We start from the raw sequence: 19,770 nt of genomic DNA, 5'->3' as shown, positions 1-19,770 counted from the left end.
TTATCACAGTGTCAGCGTTGTGGTAATTTCCATAGTTTAATGGGGCCCGGCTGCCATCGTCGAGATCGGGGTTTTTCCACACAAGCAGGGTGGGACTGCGTGCGGAACGTTGCATACACGGCCACAACCGCGCTAGGGGTTGCCTTCAAAATCACCTTCTCTGTCACCACCATGAAGTGTGTTCTTAAAGCTCTCTTCTGTTTGTCTTATCTGGTGACTTGATTGATTTGTGTTCCCTAGCTGAAAGGTGTAGCCGGCGTGATTGGTCTGAACCGCAGTGGGTTCCCAGCTGAGCAGATAACGACCGGCTTGCAACTCAATTATGTGGCCCCTTCGTGCGGCTGCTGAACAGGGAGATGCCAGGTGATAAAGTGCCGTCGCCGAGGCCGACTCCCTAATGACTGCTAGTGTCAAGTTTCTGTGGGCAGGTTATGGTTTTTGGAAGGCCAAGAGTGATTAGCGCCGCCTCTGAGCTTCCTGAGTGAGTGCGCACACCGCCCAGGATTACCACGACGGATGACTTTTGGCCCCCTGGCTCCTTCTGGCTGGGCCCCAGTTGAATTTGCAGGAATCAATCAGCGGCTTGGGAACAGCGGCCCTTGTTCCGTCGAACGGCCCCGCCGCGGCCCTGCAGATCTGCGGCGCTCGATCCTCATGTTTTAAACACCAGCAGGACCAACGCGTGATTGATCGTGTGCTACTTCATAAACAGCTTCGCTTATAAAGGCTTTGGGGACAGACGAAGACACAGTGGGATTAGCCCAGGCTTTGGAGCGGGCCGAGATCATGGAGGTTTGTAATTACTGACAGGTTTGTGAAAGTTTGTTTGTTTCGTGCACGTATGAAGGATCTCTTCTACTGAGTGGAATTCTCCTACAACAGGAGCACTCCATCAGCAAACTGAGTTTAAGGCCGGGGGGGGGGGGTGCTCACTGTGGAACAAGCACAGCTAAAGGATAATCAATCGTTAGAAACACCTAAAATGAACATCCAGTTGCAGCCCAAGTTGGGACGAAACTGCAAGTTTCCTGATGAATGATATGGGCTTTCTATTCCTCAGGAGGGATTCAACCCATCCAATCTCTCATCTCATCTAACAGAGTCAACACTATAACTCAGTAACCGGTGCTCGGGGACGATGAGAGAAGCATGGCCATCCACGTTAATCTATGAAGAGCCTTTTAAAAATATCTCTTTGTAGTTTGGTAAATGTGTAGATTTAAATGAGCAACCTAACAATCTTTGTTCACATCAGATGTAATCATGAGAAAGAAAGCGGGAGGGGTGGGGGACAACATTCAAACCATGGCTAGATGTCAAAAACTTTAAATGACCTTTCAAAAGTATAAACAGGCCACTGTCAATTACATTCTGTTTAGGGCTGTTAAATGGTCAGTTAATCAAGACGGCTGACATTTAGACTGCCCATAGCGTGTGACAGACATTTAATTAAAGCTGTGTCATAACTTCAAGAGAAACAGATATAAGACTGTCATTGTTCTATTTATCCAAAACAAATGTCTATGTCAAGTAGGCCGTTAGAGTCTCCTCAAATCAATAGGCATTTAATGACAGCACTTTGCCACTTCATTCTTACCTAAAAGATCACCTAAAGATCACAAATCTATTATTGTTGTTTAAAATGTGACTGACAGACAATTTATAATTACTCCAAAGTCCAGAAATGCTCAAATAAGCTGAGGCACTGCATTAACCCCGACAGGAAGCTGGCTTTGACGATAAGTCACGTTGTCAATTTTATGGCAGCAAGTGAAAAATGTAAATCACCAGGGTGTTATGATCCATCGTGTTGTGGGAATGAGCTTAGATAATGGCCATCTGCAGCGACCGCCTTCTTTAAAAGTTGGCGCTCTGCTGGTACGGTGCGAGCGCAGACCTACCCTTTGGTTTAACCTACCACAACGTTTTAATTTGTCTTCAGCTAATTTCTTCAAATAAAACAATGCTGTAATTTACAGAACAACGTCAGTAACCACTAGCTATGTAATGGCACAGGGTGCATTAGCTGAGCGTGCTAAGCACCAAGTCAATCAGGCGTTGTGTCTTAGCCTCTCGGTGTTTCAACAACAAATTAAGAGCGTGCTTGCTCCCAGTCCTTCACTAAGACAGGGAATCCATTTAGTTTCGGCTGTTTGAACCACCTGAGGTGGAACAAGACAAAACATTAGTAGCTGAAAGCTGCTGGTTTTTAATTTAGCAACATAATGAATGGAACAGCCATGAAGTGCTGTCCCCCTCCCCCTCTCCCCCCTGTTTTTTCCTCTTTTCTTTTGGTTTCATTTTCATTCAATGAAACCATTGAAATGCAGCTTTTTGTAATGTATAAATACATGAGGCAAAAGTAAAAGAGATGGTGGAGAGTCCTCTCCTGAGATCTGTAGAAACAGAAATGAAGCAGACGGGCCAAACTGCCTACATTTACACATGTCAGTAAACCCCTGTATCAAAAGGAACAGGAAACAATATGCAAACTTCCTGACAGGTTGAGTCACCCTGCAATGCACTGCTGAACTAATGCTGAAGCACTGTGATTACTGCAAGAACACTCAGACCCCCAGCACAGCCCCCAGTAAGCGTAACCGCAGGCTGTGAATGTCTGCTCCTTATGAAGCAGGGTGAAAGGGTGTGTCATCGTAAGGCTGTAGGAGAACACATCCTATCAACATCCCAGTCATGCATGAGGCTGCTTTAATTAAAACCTGCATTCATAGATAATAATGGGAGTGTGTAACACTTACGTTCTCTGCCTGGGGGGAGAACAGAGATCCCAGCTATCTTAAACCTGAGCTTCAAAGGCTGCTTATGTAAGAGACCAGGCACAGTTCACATGATCTTAGACATGTGCACACACACGCGCACGCACACGCTTGTGACGTAATTCGACACGTTCCAGTTCTGCTGCAGACATTTAAATCAACCCATTAAAGCGCTAAAGTGGGAGATTGATTTCTCTCCCTCTTTCTCTCCCTCCATCCGTCCTCGTGTAAATGTGTTATCCTCGCCTCTCACTCGAGGGGGTGGCTCAGTCACAGGAGGCTCCTCTCAGGATCTGTCACTACATTAAAACTCCAAGGCACAACTGTGACCCAAAAATCTCCAAAGTAATAGAACGAGCCTTAGCCGTGTGTGTGTGTGTGTGTGTGTGTGTGTGTGTGTGTGTGCACGCGCGCTCGTGTCCGCATGTCTTCCTACTGCAACAGATGAGGGTCGTGGCCCCTGCCTCCTGGAGGAGGCTGCGAAGTAACACAGCACAGTAACTGATTTCGACATGGGAGGGAAGTGCGCCCCCTGGCAGGCAGGTTAGGTTAAGGGTAGGGGGCATACGGCATGTCAGGCGGCCCCCTTGACACGTGGAGCCTCGGACCAGCGAGAGTAGATAAAGAAGCCCTTGCGGTACAGATCAGCACACAGACACACGCTCACAGGTGTGACCCCTGCACCCCGCGTGCCATCACACTGTAACCCCAAACCTGCCAAACTGCCAAACAAGACAAAAAAATAAATAAATAAAAAATACTGAAACTTGTTTATCTGCAAATCAAAACAGAAACATCCAGCAAAGGAAAAGGGCGTGGGAGAGGGGAGGGTTCTCTGGCTGTTTCATTAGCTCCTCCAAACGCTTCCTCGTTATGCCATAAACAAACCCCTAATGGGAGCTCGTTTTCTGCATATTGCCCTCGCTAAATGCCAGCAGGATTTGACATTTGCCGATGCTCGGCCGTGGGGGTGACAGGATGGGTGGGGTGTCTGCGGCACACCTGCCGTATGCCCGCATGTCCCACCTGGGGGACGCGCCGCGCTCACCGTCCGATGCTCAGAGGTGCGTCAATCTCGCATTATTGAGCTGCGCTGGAGCGGGAACCGTCACAGCTTGGCTAAAACACAGCGCCATCGTACAGAGATGCGCGCCACCCCAGGTCCCCCCCTCAGAGGCATGATCAGTGGTGAGCGGGCAAGACAGATCGATGGGCAAAGACGCTCCTTTAATTAGGCTGACTGCACAGGTTGGGCGGGGCCGGCACAAACGACAGCATACGCGCAGCTCCACACTAAACTACTGCGCACTGACCCAGTGCGGCCACGGCGCACAGACACTCCCTCCAGAAAGATCTACTCTTGCATGCCTGTGTGTGTGTTTGTGTGTGTGTGTCCTGCCTTCTCTCTCTACTGCTCCACTGGTGCTCTTCCGTCCTCACCCGTGCTCATTAATTGGGTCAGACTTATTAGCCGACCTCCCGCTAAGAACAGAAGCCACTACAAGGGCTGGCACAAGCCCGGCTCAACGGAGCAAGAATTAACTTCAGCACCCTACAGTAATAACAGTACAGCATCGCTACATCATTAGAAAATGTTTTTACTTTCAAAGCGCGCTTGCGCCATTAAATTTTTTCTTTTATTTCCTCTACGAAGAGTAAAATCCCGTGGTTATGAAATCTCATGGCCACGGTTATGAAACACCTGGATTTAAACCATCTGCTAAATGGCTAAATGTGATGTGCGGGCTTAACGCACAAGACGCAGTGCTGATGACTGAAGGGACACACTAAGCCCACAAATCTAAAGCCTGGAAATGAAAAGTGTGTCATCCATTAACTTGTGGGGATGGAGCAGGACTCGCGCGGCCTACCGATGACAGGCATGCAGGCATACAGAGATGTATCCTATCCAAGTCGCATCCCTAGAGCCAGCGCTGCCCCCCCGGACGGCACACGTGTCTGACTTCACGCCGGGGGTGGGGGGCGCTCTGCTCAGCCCTGGCCTTTGCGGCATGTAATTACCGATACTAAAGAGGCGTCAAACTCGTAGACGTCCTCAGCCCAAAACTTCTGCATTAAGTTTTCCCAGACAGCGTGCACAGATTTATAGCCGCCCCTGAACGAGTTTCAAGAGTGCTTTAAAAAGAAAGCCCTGCTAACAATCCATTAGGGAAGCCTGAGCAAGTGAATGTAGATTAGTGAGCATCGGCAAGCAGGTCTCTTCTCCCAGGCTGCAGCGTGCTGTGTGCCACTGTACTACGCTGTGCTTTGCTGTCCTGTCCTATGGTTTGCTTTACTGTACAGTACACCGCTCACAGATCATTGTACACGAGGCCAGGAGGAGGGAAAGTGTGTGTGTGTGTGTGTGTGTGTGGGGGGGGGGGTGTCTCTGGTGGAGGACATGACGTACATGGAGGGCAGAGACAGATGTCCGTGGCCCATGACTCATGGGAGGCTGACAGAATGCCAAGCAGAGGCTGGATGACTGCTGGTGTGGAGGCAGAGGGGATCATACTGAATCAGTGGGCAATGTAAACACAATCAATCAACACCGGGAGGGAGGCGCAGAGTGGCGCAACATAAACCACGCCCCACTGATTCACCGCATATTCAACAGTCCGCATGCCACGCTCACACACAAACGTGTATACGTACACGCACGGGCGCACGCGCGCCCTCACGCATGCACATAAACGGAGGTTTGAATTCAATCTACAGAGGCGCTTAAGAGACCGGAGAGGAGAGGAGAGGAAACCGGGAAGAGTGGAGAGGGAAGAGGCAAAGAAAGACGAGTGTGGAGGAGGAAAAGGGAACGCACACATTTAACACAGAGCGCATGAAAACGCTTGCGTGCTTTAAAAAAAATAATACATCCAAGAGTTAATTAGAGGTTTAGTGTTAGAGTTGTGTGTTCAAGAACGAGAGCAGAGATCGAAATCAACCTAAACTGAAGTCAGAGGCAGCGAGCAGCTTCTCTGTGGACCTGGAGCAACCCTGAGGGACCGCTTCCAGAAATACACTTGCAGTCAAAAGGCACTTCTGAGAAGTGAAGTGTCTCTGCCCTTCACCACACTGCTTTAGCTAAATCTCATAGCTTCACTGACACAGAGAAAAGATGGAGAGAAGGGGGGGGGGGGGGCTGTGCTTGGAAGAGAGAGGGACAGAGAGGCGTGAGGGGACGACCACCCTAAGTGCTTGGTGCAAAGTCACCTTACAGCAGCTGCCATTGTCATCAGGCTAATGCAAGCGCAACGACCCGGCGACCCCCGGGAGCTAATGAGGATAGAGGGGCCCAAACGAGGACGCTTATTGCAGCTCTGGGACCACGGAGAGACACGGCAAAGACACCGCAGCATGCAGAACCAGACATAGCCCCCACCCGCTTCCGATCCCGCGCACACACACACACACACACACACACACACACACACACATCCCAATCTCACCTGGAAGTCCTTCTCCTCCAGGATCTCCTTCCTCCAGTGCACGAGGAAGGCAGCACACACGTACAGGTGGAAGTGGGAGAAGCCCTCCGGCTCGGCCTGTCGACAGAGGTGTACAATCATCAGCGTGCGAGGAAAACATTTCGCCCTTAACACGGGATTAATGACAGGATTAATGAGTGGGAGCCCTCGGAGAGGAATGAGTGCAGGGTTAGATAAACTGCCCCGCCCGCCACCACGCCCAACGCAGCACAGCTCAACCAGCTTCTACTCCCTTCAGCGTCAATGTGATTCACAGCCCTGCACAACATATCTGAAAATATGTGAGAAATAAAAATCATTTACATCCTCATATCTTAGGGCAATAACTCACTGTGTTCAGGGGAGGTCTGCCAAAGGCTTCCAGATATTATATATAGCCTATCGTGTTGCCCTTTATAATGAGAATGGCCTACAGTCTTATGCCAAGTCTTTTCCCTCATCATTTACTTATATATATATATTTTCTTGTGTGTGTGTGTGTGTGTGTGTGTGTGTGTGTGTATATATATATATTTCCCTTATATATTTATTCATTTATTTTGAAACTGCTTCCTGTAATATATGTCTCTAAAAATCCTAGCTAAAATGTTCCCAGCCCTTCCTGATGGTTAATACACAAAACCTTAAGTACTGTACCCTTATACTTAGTTAATCTTGTATCAAAAAAATGCTGTTAATGTTTGGAAAAGACACACCAACAACACATCAACAGTTTACTCAAATAATAAGCACACAGATATATAATGCTCATGTAAGTGTGTGTGTGTGTGTGTGTGTGTGTGTGTGTGGGGGGGGGGGGGTTGTTAGTTTTTTATAGACTACTATAAATTATAGTATGCCCAAGGACACTGTTGGTGTTCATCAGTGCAAGCAAAGCTATATGTAAAGTAATGAATGCACACCTCTGTGTGTGTGTGTGTGTGTGTGTGTGTGTGTGTGTGTGTGTGTAAGGAAACCATGTTACGGCTTCAAAAAAAATGAAGATAATCTCTTAGTGGGCATTTTGAACATGGACCTCAATGCTGCACTTTAAATGATTTTAAAATAGTTTAAAATGGAGAAAATTTGCAATAAATGTATTATAATAAGTGTCGAATTTTTTTGTTGAAACCCATCCTTAGAAATCACAAACATGCACCATATTTCAGCACAGACAGGGGCACACGGTCTTTCAGTGAACTGAGCAGGTACATGTTGCCGGTAACGGCAGAGAATAAACTCCGTAGGCAGCAATTGCTACTATAGTGCCTTTTTTTGGGGGGTAAATCAACAAATTAAGCTATTTGTGTGTTCGAGAATCCTTCCTCCACAGCAGTCCACCTTCACAGGCTGTGTGTGGGCCTGAAAGGGGGATGACAGTTCACCGTGCACAGAGATAACCCCTCCTGAACCGCACCGGGGGGAAAGATAATGCCCCTTATCTGCATATGTACATATCCCAGCACAAAAGCTTTGGCCAAAAAGGGCCACGTTTAAAAGGCACGCGCACACACACACGCACACACACACACACACAAATGCCTGCGCGCGCAAGCGTGCAGAGTTGATAACCAGCGCCGGGAGGGCATGAATGATTCAATCCAGCTCGGCAAGCAGTGCGCCGCACAAAGTTGCTCTGCTGTGCAAACGTGGGCAAACATAGGGCAGCGTGAGCAAACAGGGAACCGGCGGTGGCGACGGTGTTTAAAGCGCCCGGGGCCGGCGAGGGAGCCCCAGCAACACGGCTCCTCCAGCTGGCCGCACGGAGGAGAACCCGCCATCATCTCTCGCGCATGGCCACGGACAGGGCTTAACGAAAATCGATGGCACCGCTGTTTCCGCGCCGGTTAACGGGTGGGACGGCTCTTCCGCCTTCAAGGATAAACGTGAGGAACGGAGGCACTCCGGCGCGCAGGCCAGCGGCTTCGGAAGTGGCGCGTCGGCGTGCGTGGGTGCACGCGAGCAAGGGCAGGTAGCCAGCCTCGGCGCCGCCAGCTAAGTCCAGCACAATAACCCTGCAGCCGTCTTCCGGCGTCTTCCCCCCTCGTCAAAGTAAGCACACGGGCGTGAAATTCACTTAATTAGACACTCGACAGTCAAGTCCCGGCTGCACTGGCACCTGCACACATCCAGCTGCTGCGCCGCCACGCTCCAAACCTTTTCAAATGAAGACTACACGAGCCAGCAGTCAAATGCTTTGTTGGTGATATTATGTCCACACAGCTGACTGCAAGAGAACTCGGTTTCCAAAAACAGCCTGGCCACAGTTATCTACCACATGGTCAGGACTGGTGAGAATTCCCACTTTCAGAAGCATGGGGCAGACTTAGAATAGAATAAATAGATTGTGCATGAATAGAATGTGCACCCTAAGAACATTCTCCATCCAAACGGAAAAGGACGAGAAAGCTGTGAATAAACAAGATAACATGAAAGTCAAGGATGGAAACCAAGATGGGGGGGGCGAGAAGAAAAACAGAAAACCATCTCCAACAGGCCAATAGCAACGAGGCTCATAGCAACCTGCGGAGGAAAGGCGGCGCTCCATTTCTGGGAGAGAAAGAGGAGCAAGGCCTCACTGTCTCTCCTCATTGATCATGTTAATTATTTTCCCGTTTCCCCCTTGGGGGAGCCGTGCTGATTATGGGGACTTAATTAATGGAGACGGTGGAGGACGGCTGACACACTTCAGGTGGGACACAAGTAACCAGGACACACACACACACACACACACACACACACACACACACACACACACACACACACAATCAATTCAACCACATGCAGACCTATTGACTTTTATTTGTGTCATATCATACACAGTATGACGACCCAATACTGAAAACAGCAAGAGAGAAGTCTCTTTCTATGATAACACTCTCTTCATGGGGATGCACGCACACCCACCTCACACATCATTCCATTCAGCATATCCACCGCAGACCATTACGCGGACGTGAAACGAACCGTGCGACCACGGTGCGCCTCTCCCACAGAGGTTGGCCTTCGGCATGCATTTAGAGAAGCCCTTGCCGGGAGAGCGCCGGCGGTCAACGCGTCATCCCTGTGGCATTTCCATTTACCTGTAAGCCAGGGAGCACAGCAGGGTTGGCCCACAACGGCAAACCGCTGATGGGTGTGTGAGCCTGTAATGCTCCAGTGAGCAGAGCCCCGGTGAGTAAAAGCCTGTTCCATAAATCTTTGCTTCAAAACAGAAGACTCTCTAGAACAGCGAGGGAAAATCCGGAAGCTTCTTCTCTTCTTCTCCGCCTCTCTGAACTGTGGGGGATTAATGACAGCAGTGGCAGAGGTGTGTCGTGCACGCTGGGTTGTTGGCGGAGCACCGCCGGCGCGGCCACCGGCAGCCGCGTGGAGGGCCGCGGTCACCCGCTCCTGTCTCCGAGACACGGTGGCCAGCACCGGTCACATGGGAGCCTTAGCATATCAACAGAAAACAACTGCTTGCATTTATTTCTCGTCAAACCAAAGAAGATGAGGTGGGGAGCGTGAGGCTTGCCATGCGCAGACCCACACACAGACCCTCATACGCCAACACACCGGGACTAGAGAGGCAGAGAGGAGCTGACATGGGGCGGGAAAAAAAAAACCTTACCTACCTGCCTACCTAGCTATCCATCACTCCAAACAGAGGCAAAAAAAACCAACAACAACAGCTAGAGTGAAATGAATGAGAGAAAGAGACAGAGACAGAGGGAGAGAGAGGCTGAGCAGTTCTCTCTGAGTTATGGGCTGGGTGATGATTGCCTATTGGTGTAACCTCACGGCCTTAATCAGAGCAGCTGAGAGGATGGCTGTCTGAGGGTATCACACTGTGACACACACACGGCTGCAGAGCTTTATTACTTTATTAACTCTCTCTGCCTGGGAGATATGAGCCTCATGCTGTCACTGAGGATCGTCTTTGCTCTCCCGTTAGGACTCAGTGGCTGGGGCGCGCCTCGGTATGTCCAAGGGAGACACTATTTTATACCCGAAGTGTGTGCGTGCGTGCGTGTGTGTGTGTGTTCGGAGGATTCCAGTGCTGATTAATGCGCATGATGGAGGAGAGAAGGAGTGATCCAGCGCTGACTCGGGCCTGAACTTCTCACAGTGCAGCTACCTGACGCAACCACACCTGCCCAGGCCTTCATTTCTAAAGCTCCAACTTCGACGCAGTCCGCCCGAATTTCTAGGAACTCGGAGAGCTGCGACCACTTTTGGGCAACAGGCGCAGCGCCGCGTGCAGATGGAGCTTCAGTTTAGTGAGCTGCAGGCTCACAACCCATTTGGCTTGTCTGAGACGTGGCCAGGTTTTTTTGCTTGGTACCCCTGTATGAACCACTCTGAAGGTGAGGCGAGGTGACTGCACAATGCACTTTCATGCCAGGGTGGCGCGTTCATATCTTCAAAGTGGACAGGGAAGCACACGCTGAACCTTGGGGGAGAAGCGTTTTTCCAAGAGTTCAGCACAACAGCAGAATGAACGGGTACACACATACAGGCTTTTATGGAGCGTCGTAAAAATACTTCCACATACATTCCCCGCTACACGAGGTTATCTAATAATGAGCTCGTCACATGTATAAAAAACCTGAGCCACATGCAACAGCAGTTGGAAGTAAGTGGGCAACAGCTCTGTGAATTGTGTGAAGACCAGTTTAAACCTGAGAGACAATGTATTGTTCTCGTGTGGGTATTTTGTCCAATAGCATAGCCGCCTCCCTCCGCCTCCGAGCACACATGGCAGTCTGGCTCAGGGAAATAGCTGTGGCCCCCCGCAGACGGGACACTGCTCTTCCTTATGATTCTGTTTCAGTAATCCAGCAAGGAGAGACGTGGCAGGGGACACAGAGCTACAGGGCTGGGGAGCTCCTGTGGGTTTTTTACACAGAAAGTCGGGGCGGGTAGATGAAATATTGATGTTCCAGGGCCCATGCAGCTGACCCTGACCCTGCCTGCTGGGTATTGGATTTTCTGTGTCAGAAAACACAGGCTGGTCATTGAGGAAAGGGGGAAGGGGGTTGCTCAGCAGAATGGGTTTAGGGGGTTCGGGTCACGGCACCAGATCCCAACTGGGGCATCCGTGCCCTGTGGTGAGAGTGTGGATCAGGACTGGCGGAGAGGCACAGTTCTGACTCGCTGCGCTCAGATGACTTTTGTGTACAGTGCCTAAGCCAACACACTCGCACGCAGCACACATGCGCGCAACCCAGCAGCGCACTAACCCACACCCACACACACATCCACATATGAGTATAAAAACAATATCCACCTGACTTCATTTACATTCAAAGTGAAAGCCTAGCGGAACAAACTAGTGGGAAAAGGCTGAACCCAAAGCTCCTTTCCTCTGGGAAGCGCGGTGTGCAAAAGCTCTGTCCATCTTCTGCCTCATTAAAGCGGTGAGAGGCTCGAGTTTGTGGACATCTACTGCGCCACGTGGCGCCACCTAAGCGTGGAGGACCTCCCTTCCAGGAAAGGATGATGGGGAGGCATGAGCCCCGCCTACAGCGGTGTGACCGACTGTTCCAGCTAAAGCCGGCAGTGTGCTCCCCTGCGTCCCTGCTGCTTGCCGCTTGTCGCTATGGCCAGGCCAGAACCCCTCAGGTGTCAGAGGTTTCTCCAGCCCAGGACCTTAGCCGTGCACTCTAGCCCAGCCACGTGCGAGCTGCAAGTGACTCTCACAGGCCTCGGGCAAAAACTTTAGTTGGGACTGGAAAACAGAGAATATGGAAGAATGTGCACTCTGCAGCGCAAGGGAAAAATACCAGAACTCCCCCTAGAGGCCGACATGGTTGCAGTCCGTGAGGTAATGAGAGATACTTGGGACTTTTCTATCAATCACTGTGTCTGAGATGTATAGCACTTCAGCAGGAGTTTCTGGACACATCTATACACATTCCTCAAACTCATACTGGACAAGGAGAGGCACACAACACGCACGCACGCACGCAAACTGCTGCTGCTACATGAGCAAAAAGAGCCTGTCTGAGTTAGAGTACATTTATAAACCACTTAATGAATGTAAAAATAAAAATAAAATAGTGTTGCTTATAGAAAGCTCTAACTGACAGACACACACACAGAGAGAGAGAGCACTTTACTCAACAGGCTCAGCATTGACCATTTCAGGTTATGTAGTAACCTTGCTCACTTTGAGCAACAATACACATCTCCTCAATAACTGAGGGCCGCCGTGTTGATGAATACAGAGACCACAAAGGATCTCAGGCAAAACCCCACAAATCACTGGCTGGGTTACACATGGTGTCTTGTCAACATACCAAACTGGACTTCCTACATTAATTCAACAAACACATATTGAGGGGGAAAAGTAGCCTGAGGATATACTCCAGGCAGCAGAGAAACAGTGCTATCTACCCCTCCAATACAAAAACACGTCCTGGGAGGGCTAGATGAGCTTAACGCTTGGTGAGCGGAAGGGGGGGGGGGGGCATAAATCCAGGATCGGATTAGCTGGCTGGAGATTGCGTCGAAAGCTCAAATTAATGTGGCAAACCATTGTAATGGCACCCACGTGCACGCACGCACAGGTCATTTGCAAAACAAATAAACTGTGGAAGTGTACATAAATGAGAGGAGAGCAGGAGAGCGCACGGAGGTGCAGGGAAGCGGCGGGAGAGGCGTGTTTACACAGGGGGAGCGGGAATTAGGTACGCGTGCAAGCGTGACGGGGTGGCCTCCGTCTTTGATTAGCTGCGCCGACACGCACGCGCACTGTAGGGCTACGCGGCCGACCTCTTAGGAGATGCTGCATATGCCGCGAGTGTGCCGGTGTCGTTCAGCTCTGCCGTCCCGCCAGGCACATGCGCTCACGAAAAGCGCATCCCCCAATCACAAGCGGCAGACGGCAGAGGCGGCAGCTCCGACGGTACGGGGCGGAGGCGCCGAGCGGTTTTAGCCGTTTCCAAGTGAGGGGACGCCAAAGACGTACCTGCAGCTCTAACGAAGAGGACGCGTCAGATGCACAACCACGTCCTGCTCCTGCTGTGCTGACACAGAGCCACGGGACACCAAGGCAACGGCTCTTGGCACGTGAACCGAAATGCGGGACTCATTTTTGCATGTTTGATTAAAGAACTTCGCTCCTCCAATAAGGAAGCATTACTGAGGAGCGGAACTGGGGAAAATTTGCAGTAAACAGTTCAGGCGTCTATGAGAAAGAGAGTCATATTTAAAGAAACAAGGATGGTTTTAGGATAAATAGCCTTTGATGGACTCCTTGAAAACTAAAGCAAGGAGTTGCAAGCAGTTTGGCAACCAACGACGTGTCCTCTGCCCCCTCCCCGCTCAGTATTAAATGCATCAAGACTTCAGTTGCTATGGAGAACAGCCACGCAATTGAACTTTAAGCCTGTGTATCGATCCAATAATGGGAAGAGGCTTGGTGTTTCTAAAACCTGGGAGAGGGCATGAGCCAATGAAGTTTGGCAATATTTACGGTGCCATAGTGGGTCAAAGCCAACTACAGTATTCTGTCTTAACAAAAGCACGGAACCACACACTTACTCTCTCAATGTCAAAACAGTGGCTATAAGGGAGTTTTATATTCGTGGCCAATACTGGGCAGGAGACCAGATGCATCTTTGAATATCTCCAGGCTAAATGGCCTGGGAAAGTGCTTTAATTGGTGCAATTAAGTTGGTAATTAAATACTCTGATGGAGGAGACCCTGGAGAAGTGTACCATAATGAGCATAATTGGGCAGTGCTTCCATTTTGGAGATCCTTACATGTGTACTGTGGGGTAATCAGGTGGCCTTGACCAATGAGCAGTCATGCGCAATCAACTTGACGCTCTGGAGCCAAACGAGGCTGCGGCATGATCCGAGCCAGACATGCGGAGCAGGATGGAACCACAGGGAATAATCCAAACGGTGAGCATAATCTGGCCATCGAGTTCAGACCACGATTTGCCAAGGAGGAGGACGTGCTGAATTTGTGGCGAAAACTATATATGGCGAACAGGGTTTCCATAGGCCTACGTAATCCACTATCCTAACCTTGACATTACTCTCCTCCCCATCAATGCACTTGATCTGGATTAAGAAGTTGCGAAGTGCATCAGCTGCATAAAATCCTGCTTGTGACGAAATGTGTGAAGGAGTTGTGCGACTAAAGAAATACTTCAAGAAATGTGAACAAAATGGAAAGAGCAAGTATTTGAATTTGCAGAATATAGACGCATGGCCACCTTGTTAGAGAGTGGCCGAGCCTGCCTGTTTACAGCACAGAGTTGCACGAACTGGGCCACGGAGAGGAGCAGAACAAGCTTCAGAGAAGAACATGGAGAACACGCAGGAACACGAAGGAACACGCAGTACATGAGCAGGGCACCAACGAGCTGCACACATCCAGCTACCCAAAATGCATCTTCGGCTGCATGAAAAACTCCCGAGCCCAAGAGATACCTTCCGTGTATCCGGCGGACCATGAAATATTTAGCACAGAAACTTGCCTAATTCAGACCATCAAGATGTTTAAGGTGAGTTAGTGTGACACAGATTGTCAGAGTCGATGAGGGAGGCCAAGGCAGGGAGCAGTCACTGAATTCATATTTGGTTATGCATTAAATATGCATGGTATGAATTACATTCTATTCCTGAGCTCTGGTGAGGAATTCACAATGGGCTCCGAAAACCCAAAAGGTAATCCTTCGTGCTCAGTAAAAAGCACTGTGAAACTGTGAGAATAAGCAGCACTTTTTCCTCCATAATTCCTGGATAATAATGCTATCTGGACACAAATCTCCAGGTCTGCATTGAGAAAATATAAATTACATGCCATGGACGAGAAAAATGCACAGACTCATTAACTATATATGTAAGAAAAGGAAAGAATGTACAAACTTGCAGTACAATGATAACAGATTGCTATCTGAGTCTCATAACACTCTGACCAAACCCTCTGGCGCCCTTAGCCACTATGGCCAGCCCAGAGACAGCCGGGGTGGGGTTGGCTCGCTGTGGGCAGCAGCGCCCGGCAGCAGGGCACGGAGGGCCCTTTGCCACACACAGGAAGAAGGGGGCCGGCGTGCTGGAGGAGAGTCTGATGGGGGAACGAGAGGGCTTCCAAAGACGGACTTTCAGCAGAGTTAATAGCAGGGACCAGAGCCCCCCGCGCAACCGGAGCACGATCGTTAGCGGAAAGGTCAGGCATTCCGGAGCTTTCGTCCTGATTGCCATTCTCGGGCAGAGCGGGAGAGGCTGATTTAAAGGCCGCACCATCACTCCCTCGCCAGCACAAAGCCTCCCCAGCAGTAGCTTGTTAGCTCCTCCGTGTTCTTAGGGGGCTTGTGAGAGACCTAGAGAGGAGGCTCAGAACAGAAATGTGGCACTGTGATCATTTGCTACTGGGAGGTAGTAAATTCCCCCAGAGGCTTGAATGCATGTGTTAGGTGCTTGTGCTACAGCTGTTTTCAGTACTGCTCTTAACCTGAAGTTTGACTCTAGGTTTATATAGCCAACTTCATGACTCCACCCCCCCCAATCCTAAAACAATTAAAAAATAAAACAGTGGACCACATGTCTAGCCCTTCTTACTTACCTTTCTTGTCCTGTTTGGTCAGAGTGTTTGCCCTCCAAATTTAATATGATTTTTTTTTTTTTAAATCCAAGAGCTTGGGGTTGTACACAATTACATCCCATTCCAAAATCAAGTTAAATGAGTCATCAGAAGAGAGGAGGCCAAGCTCCCTCTAAATCAGTATAATGTCTATAATCCATCATTTCTCTGCTTTTTTCGTCCTTCCCTTCTCTACTAGGGAGAACAGGGGAATCAATAGTTTGCATTAAGTAATATCCTTCCATTATTGACTTGTGCTTGGCCTAACAAGTGAAGGTGTTTCTGTGGCAACCGCAACACAAATGAAGTAAATATGTCCACGCGATCAATGGCATGGCTAACGGTGTCATCGAGGGGTCGGTGACTCAGTGCGTCAAGTAAACAACAAACAAACACATACATAAATAAAGTGGGTAAACCGGGCGCGGGTAACCGACTGAAGTCCGGCTGGCGATAAGAGAGAGTGGCAAGGTGCTCGTCACCCTCTCCCTCATTCCCACTTGGGAACGGCGGTAGGACCGCCGGCAGCTTTCACGCCACTGCCAGGCCGCCATGAGAACAGGCTGAAACGAACTGCCAGCCCCTGCATGCCGCTTCAAATGACCCTGATGTATGTTGATTATTTGTTCTTGACCACACTTGATTATATATGATGGTGAAGTAGAGCCCAAAGTGCCTTACAAAAGTGCAAAATATTCAGAAAGCACTTTTTGTGCCAAGGACCACCTAATGCAACCTCAAAATGAAAATGCCCTGCAGAAGAATTTAATACTACTCATTATAAATAGAATGTAGCAGAGGTCAAAGTGTATTCACAAGCATGAAAATATTGAGAATAAAATTTTCACTGCAGGAACTCAGGACCTCTTAACATTGGGCTCCATCAACTGAAAGACCAGCCAAGCTGAACTAAACCAATGGGACAACCACTTCACCAATTCCAACATGCAGAGACTTACATGCCTCATCACACAATCGGAGCGCCCTGTGGTTTCTTGCATGAAACTAACGGTCTGTGTGTGTGTGGTGTGTACGCATGTGTACGACAGAGGGGCACACTTCCTTGCTTCTTCTGCATTCCTGTAATCCTGAGGGTGGAGCTAACTGGTAAGGGTACTAAGGGCGGGGTTACCTGGTAGGTGTCCCACAGTGACGCTGAGGGCGGGGTTACCTGGTAGGAGTGCCACAGTGACACTGAGGGCGGGGTTACCTGGTAGGAGTGCCACAGTGACACTGAGGGCGGGGTTACCTGGTAGGAGTGCCACAGTGACACTGAGGGCGGGGTTACCTGGTAGGAGTGCCACAGTGACACTGAGGGCGGGGTTACCTGGTAGGTGTCCCACAGGCGGATGGTACAGCGCAGTGGGAGCTCTCTCATCAGCAGGTTGTTCATCCAGCGGAAGGCGAACTGCAGGTACTCCACCTCATACTGCTGCATGTGTCGATGCACTGTCTCTAAACAAGGCAAAACACACACACACACACACACACACACACACACACACACACATGTTAATAAAGTCCAAGGCATAAACACACTTAGCTGGCCATAGTGGCGGGGGGCTGGTCAGAGTGTTATAAGACTCAGACAGCAATCTGTTATCATTGTACTGCAAGACATCATCAGGGTGTAGCACAAACTGAGCCGACTTCACATATTCATTATTAACGAAGCACCCATCTTGGGCCTGTCAGGCATCAAGCACAGGGCTTGGAGCGAGCGCGCCCGTGAAGATGGAGACAGGTACACATGCACGTGAAGGCATTCTTAGCCCCGCACACCTGGCAGCCTTGCGCGATTTCACACCTGTCTTCATGGCACAGTTTTCCTTCGAGCCGCTTCACACAAACAACTTATTGTCATTAACACTGAATACGCCGTGCTCGCAGATAAAAGCTGCTTACAGATTCAGTCCCACAGCAGAGCCAATGTACAGATACGCTCACCTGTCTGTTATGGCTGCTATAAATAATGAGCTAGTGTCAATGCCAATGTGTCAACACAAGACAGAGCAGGCATGGTTGGGGAAGGGTGTAAATAAATAAATTAATAAAAAAGATTACTAAATAAATGACCGCCAAAGCTTTCTGGCACACTTCGACAGCTGTGGGCTGGGAGAGAGAGCAAGAAAAAGTTGCTCACAGTGAACTCACAAGTGCAGAGGCCTGTGGCAGTAACGCCTGCCTGCGCTCACGAGCTCGTTCTCTTAGACATGTGCGGAAGAGCAAGCGCAGCCCGAGCTGGAGGAGGACAGGCCGGGGTCAGAGGTCGAGGAAAGACAAGTGAGGCGGCTGGTGCGTTTCTGCTGATCGGGGGACTTCTGCGTGACTTCTGCTCCCTCCCATCCATCCCATAATTACATCTGCACCGGTCTGCCGTTTCCAGGCCACGCGTGTCAGCCAGATACACTGGGGTGCAGGCACCCTCTCTCTCTCTCTCAGGGTGACCATCTTCCAGCCTGCCACCAGCACGCACCACTGGGGGTCAGCCACTGGAGAGGACACAAGCCGGCTAGCATGGCTTTGTTATGGTCTTAAAGGCAGACCAGACTTTACGGTGTGCATGATGCCACTGAATAGCTTTTTCTTATGGGACAGTTTTAGAGGGTTATTAAAACTGCAAGGTATTTTGGAGATAAAGACAGAGAGCCGTCACGCACGCGCACACACCCACACCCACACACTAATTCTGTCCACACTGACAGCTTAAGAAACACAGTCCAGCTGGTCTATACCACAGTATGTCCAGCACTTCTTCTTTGCCGCTCCAACCCCATGGCCGCGCACTCTTTCCACGTGTGTTTTTATGAGTGTACACTCTGCTAACTGCGTGCATGTGCTATGATGAATGGATTTCCGTATTAAATCTCTGGATGTGACAGTTGACAGTGCTCCTGCCTGCTTTTCCGTCTCTCTCAGGGCTGGGGGACAGACATTTGTCACTGTGGCAGGAAACTACTTTCAGCACTTGTTCAAAAGCCTTAAATCGCACACCACTCCCAAACGACGCGGTCGAAGTTTAGCGCAACACAGATATTTAATACCTCCGATTTAATCTGACATCAGCTCTGTTCCATTCAAAGCACTTGGTAAACAGGCCTCTGTATCCCCACTTACTCAACAGACTCCTTCCCAGTGGTCACTTTTCCAGGTGTTTTTTGTTTTTTTTTTCCTTTGAATAACTTTGAAGAGTTCAGTTAGTGCATGCACAACACTTATCCAAATGAAATTACACACTGATAAAGTGTCAAAGCTGAGAGTGCACTGTTCTGTCCTCTTTACAGAGGCACCACTACATGTCTCGCGACACTGAGAATGTTAATGTGCGCTCTCCAAGATAACTCGAGCCCCGTACGAGTAGTGCGTGCCGCGCCGTGCCTTCATTACCATAAATTTACCTTCGGCAATCTGCATGCTGATGAACACTGGTGAATTCATTCAAAGCGCGGGAGATAAGAGGAAACAAAGCGCTCTGCGGCGTGGCATTCGCCCGAGGAAGCCGCGGCGCTGTGTTCGTGAGCTATCGGAATCAGCCTCCGACTCTTGGTTGCGCTCTGCGTCCACGGTGGAGGCTGCACCTCCGGGAAGAGCTCCATCATGAAGCCCGAGGAAGAGGGGAGAAGATGGGAGGTCTACCCACAATCTATCGACGCACTCGTGAATTTGCAACAGAAAAGTAGACAGGAGCCAAAATCCTGTGAAAAGTCATCAGCCGTCAGTCCCATAAACGTGGCCGAGACATTGAACCGAAGCTCTAGTCTGAATCATGCTTAAGCAAGCAGAACCAGAGCAAATGCAGTAACTAAAAGCTCATGACCAACCCACCTACCACCAAAGCACAGCCATCAAATTTAACAGCCCTGCATGCAGACTAGCTGTACAGAGGTAGATACACTAAGAGAAGCACGTGTGTGAGAAGTCTCTGCACCGCAGTAGGTGACGATG

The 19,770-nt window shown here is 49.7% G+C and overlaps 1 protein-coding gene across 3 annotated transcripts in view; it reads right to left on the bottom strand.

The window, feature by feature from the left end:
- tbc1d22a (TBC1 domain family, member 22a) overlaps positions 1 to 19,770 on the bottom strand; it is an 86,777-nt gene that overhangs the window by 5,388 nt on the left and 61,619 nt on the right. For all 3 annotated transcript variants that reach the window (XM_035528306.1, XM_035528308.1, XM_035528307.1), the window contains 2 exons: positions 17,153 to 17,280; positions 6,224 to 6,319 (listed from right to left, as the gene is read on the bottom strand). In XM_035528306.1, the coding sequence (XP_035384199.1) occupies positions 6,224 to 6,319; positions 17,153 to 17,280 (224 nt within the window). The remainder of the gene's footprint in view (positions 1 to 6,223; positions 6,320 to 17,152; positions 17,281 to 19,770) is intronic.

This window comes from Electrophorus electricus, chromosome 7, assembly GCF_013358815.1.
Source record: "Electrophorus electricus isolate fEleEle1 chromosome 7, fEleEle1.pri, whole genome shotgun sequence".
Classification (NCBI taxonomy): domain Eukaryota; kingdom Metazoa; phylum Chordata; class Actinopteri; order Gymnotiformes; family Gymnotidae; genus Electrophorus; species Electrophorus electricus.
This window is presented reverse-complemented; position numbering and strand designations above follow the sequence as displayed.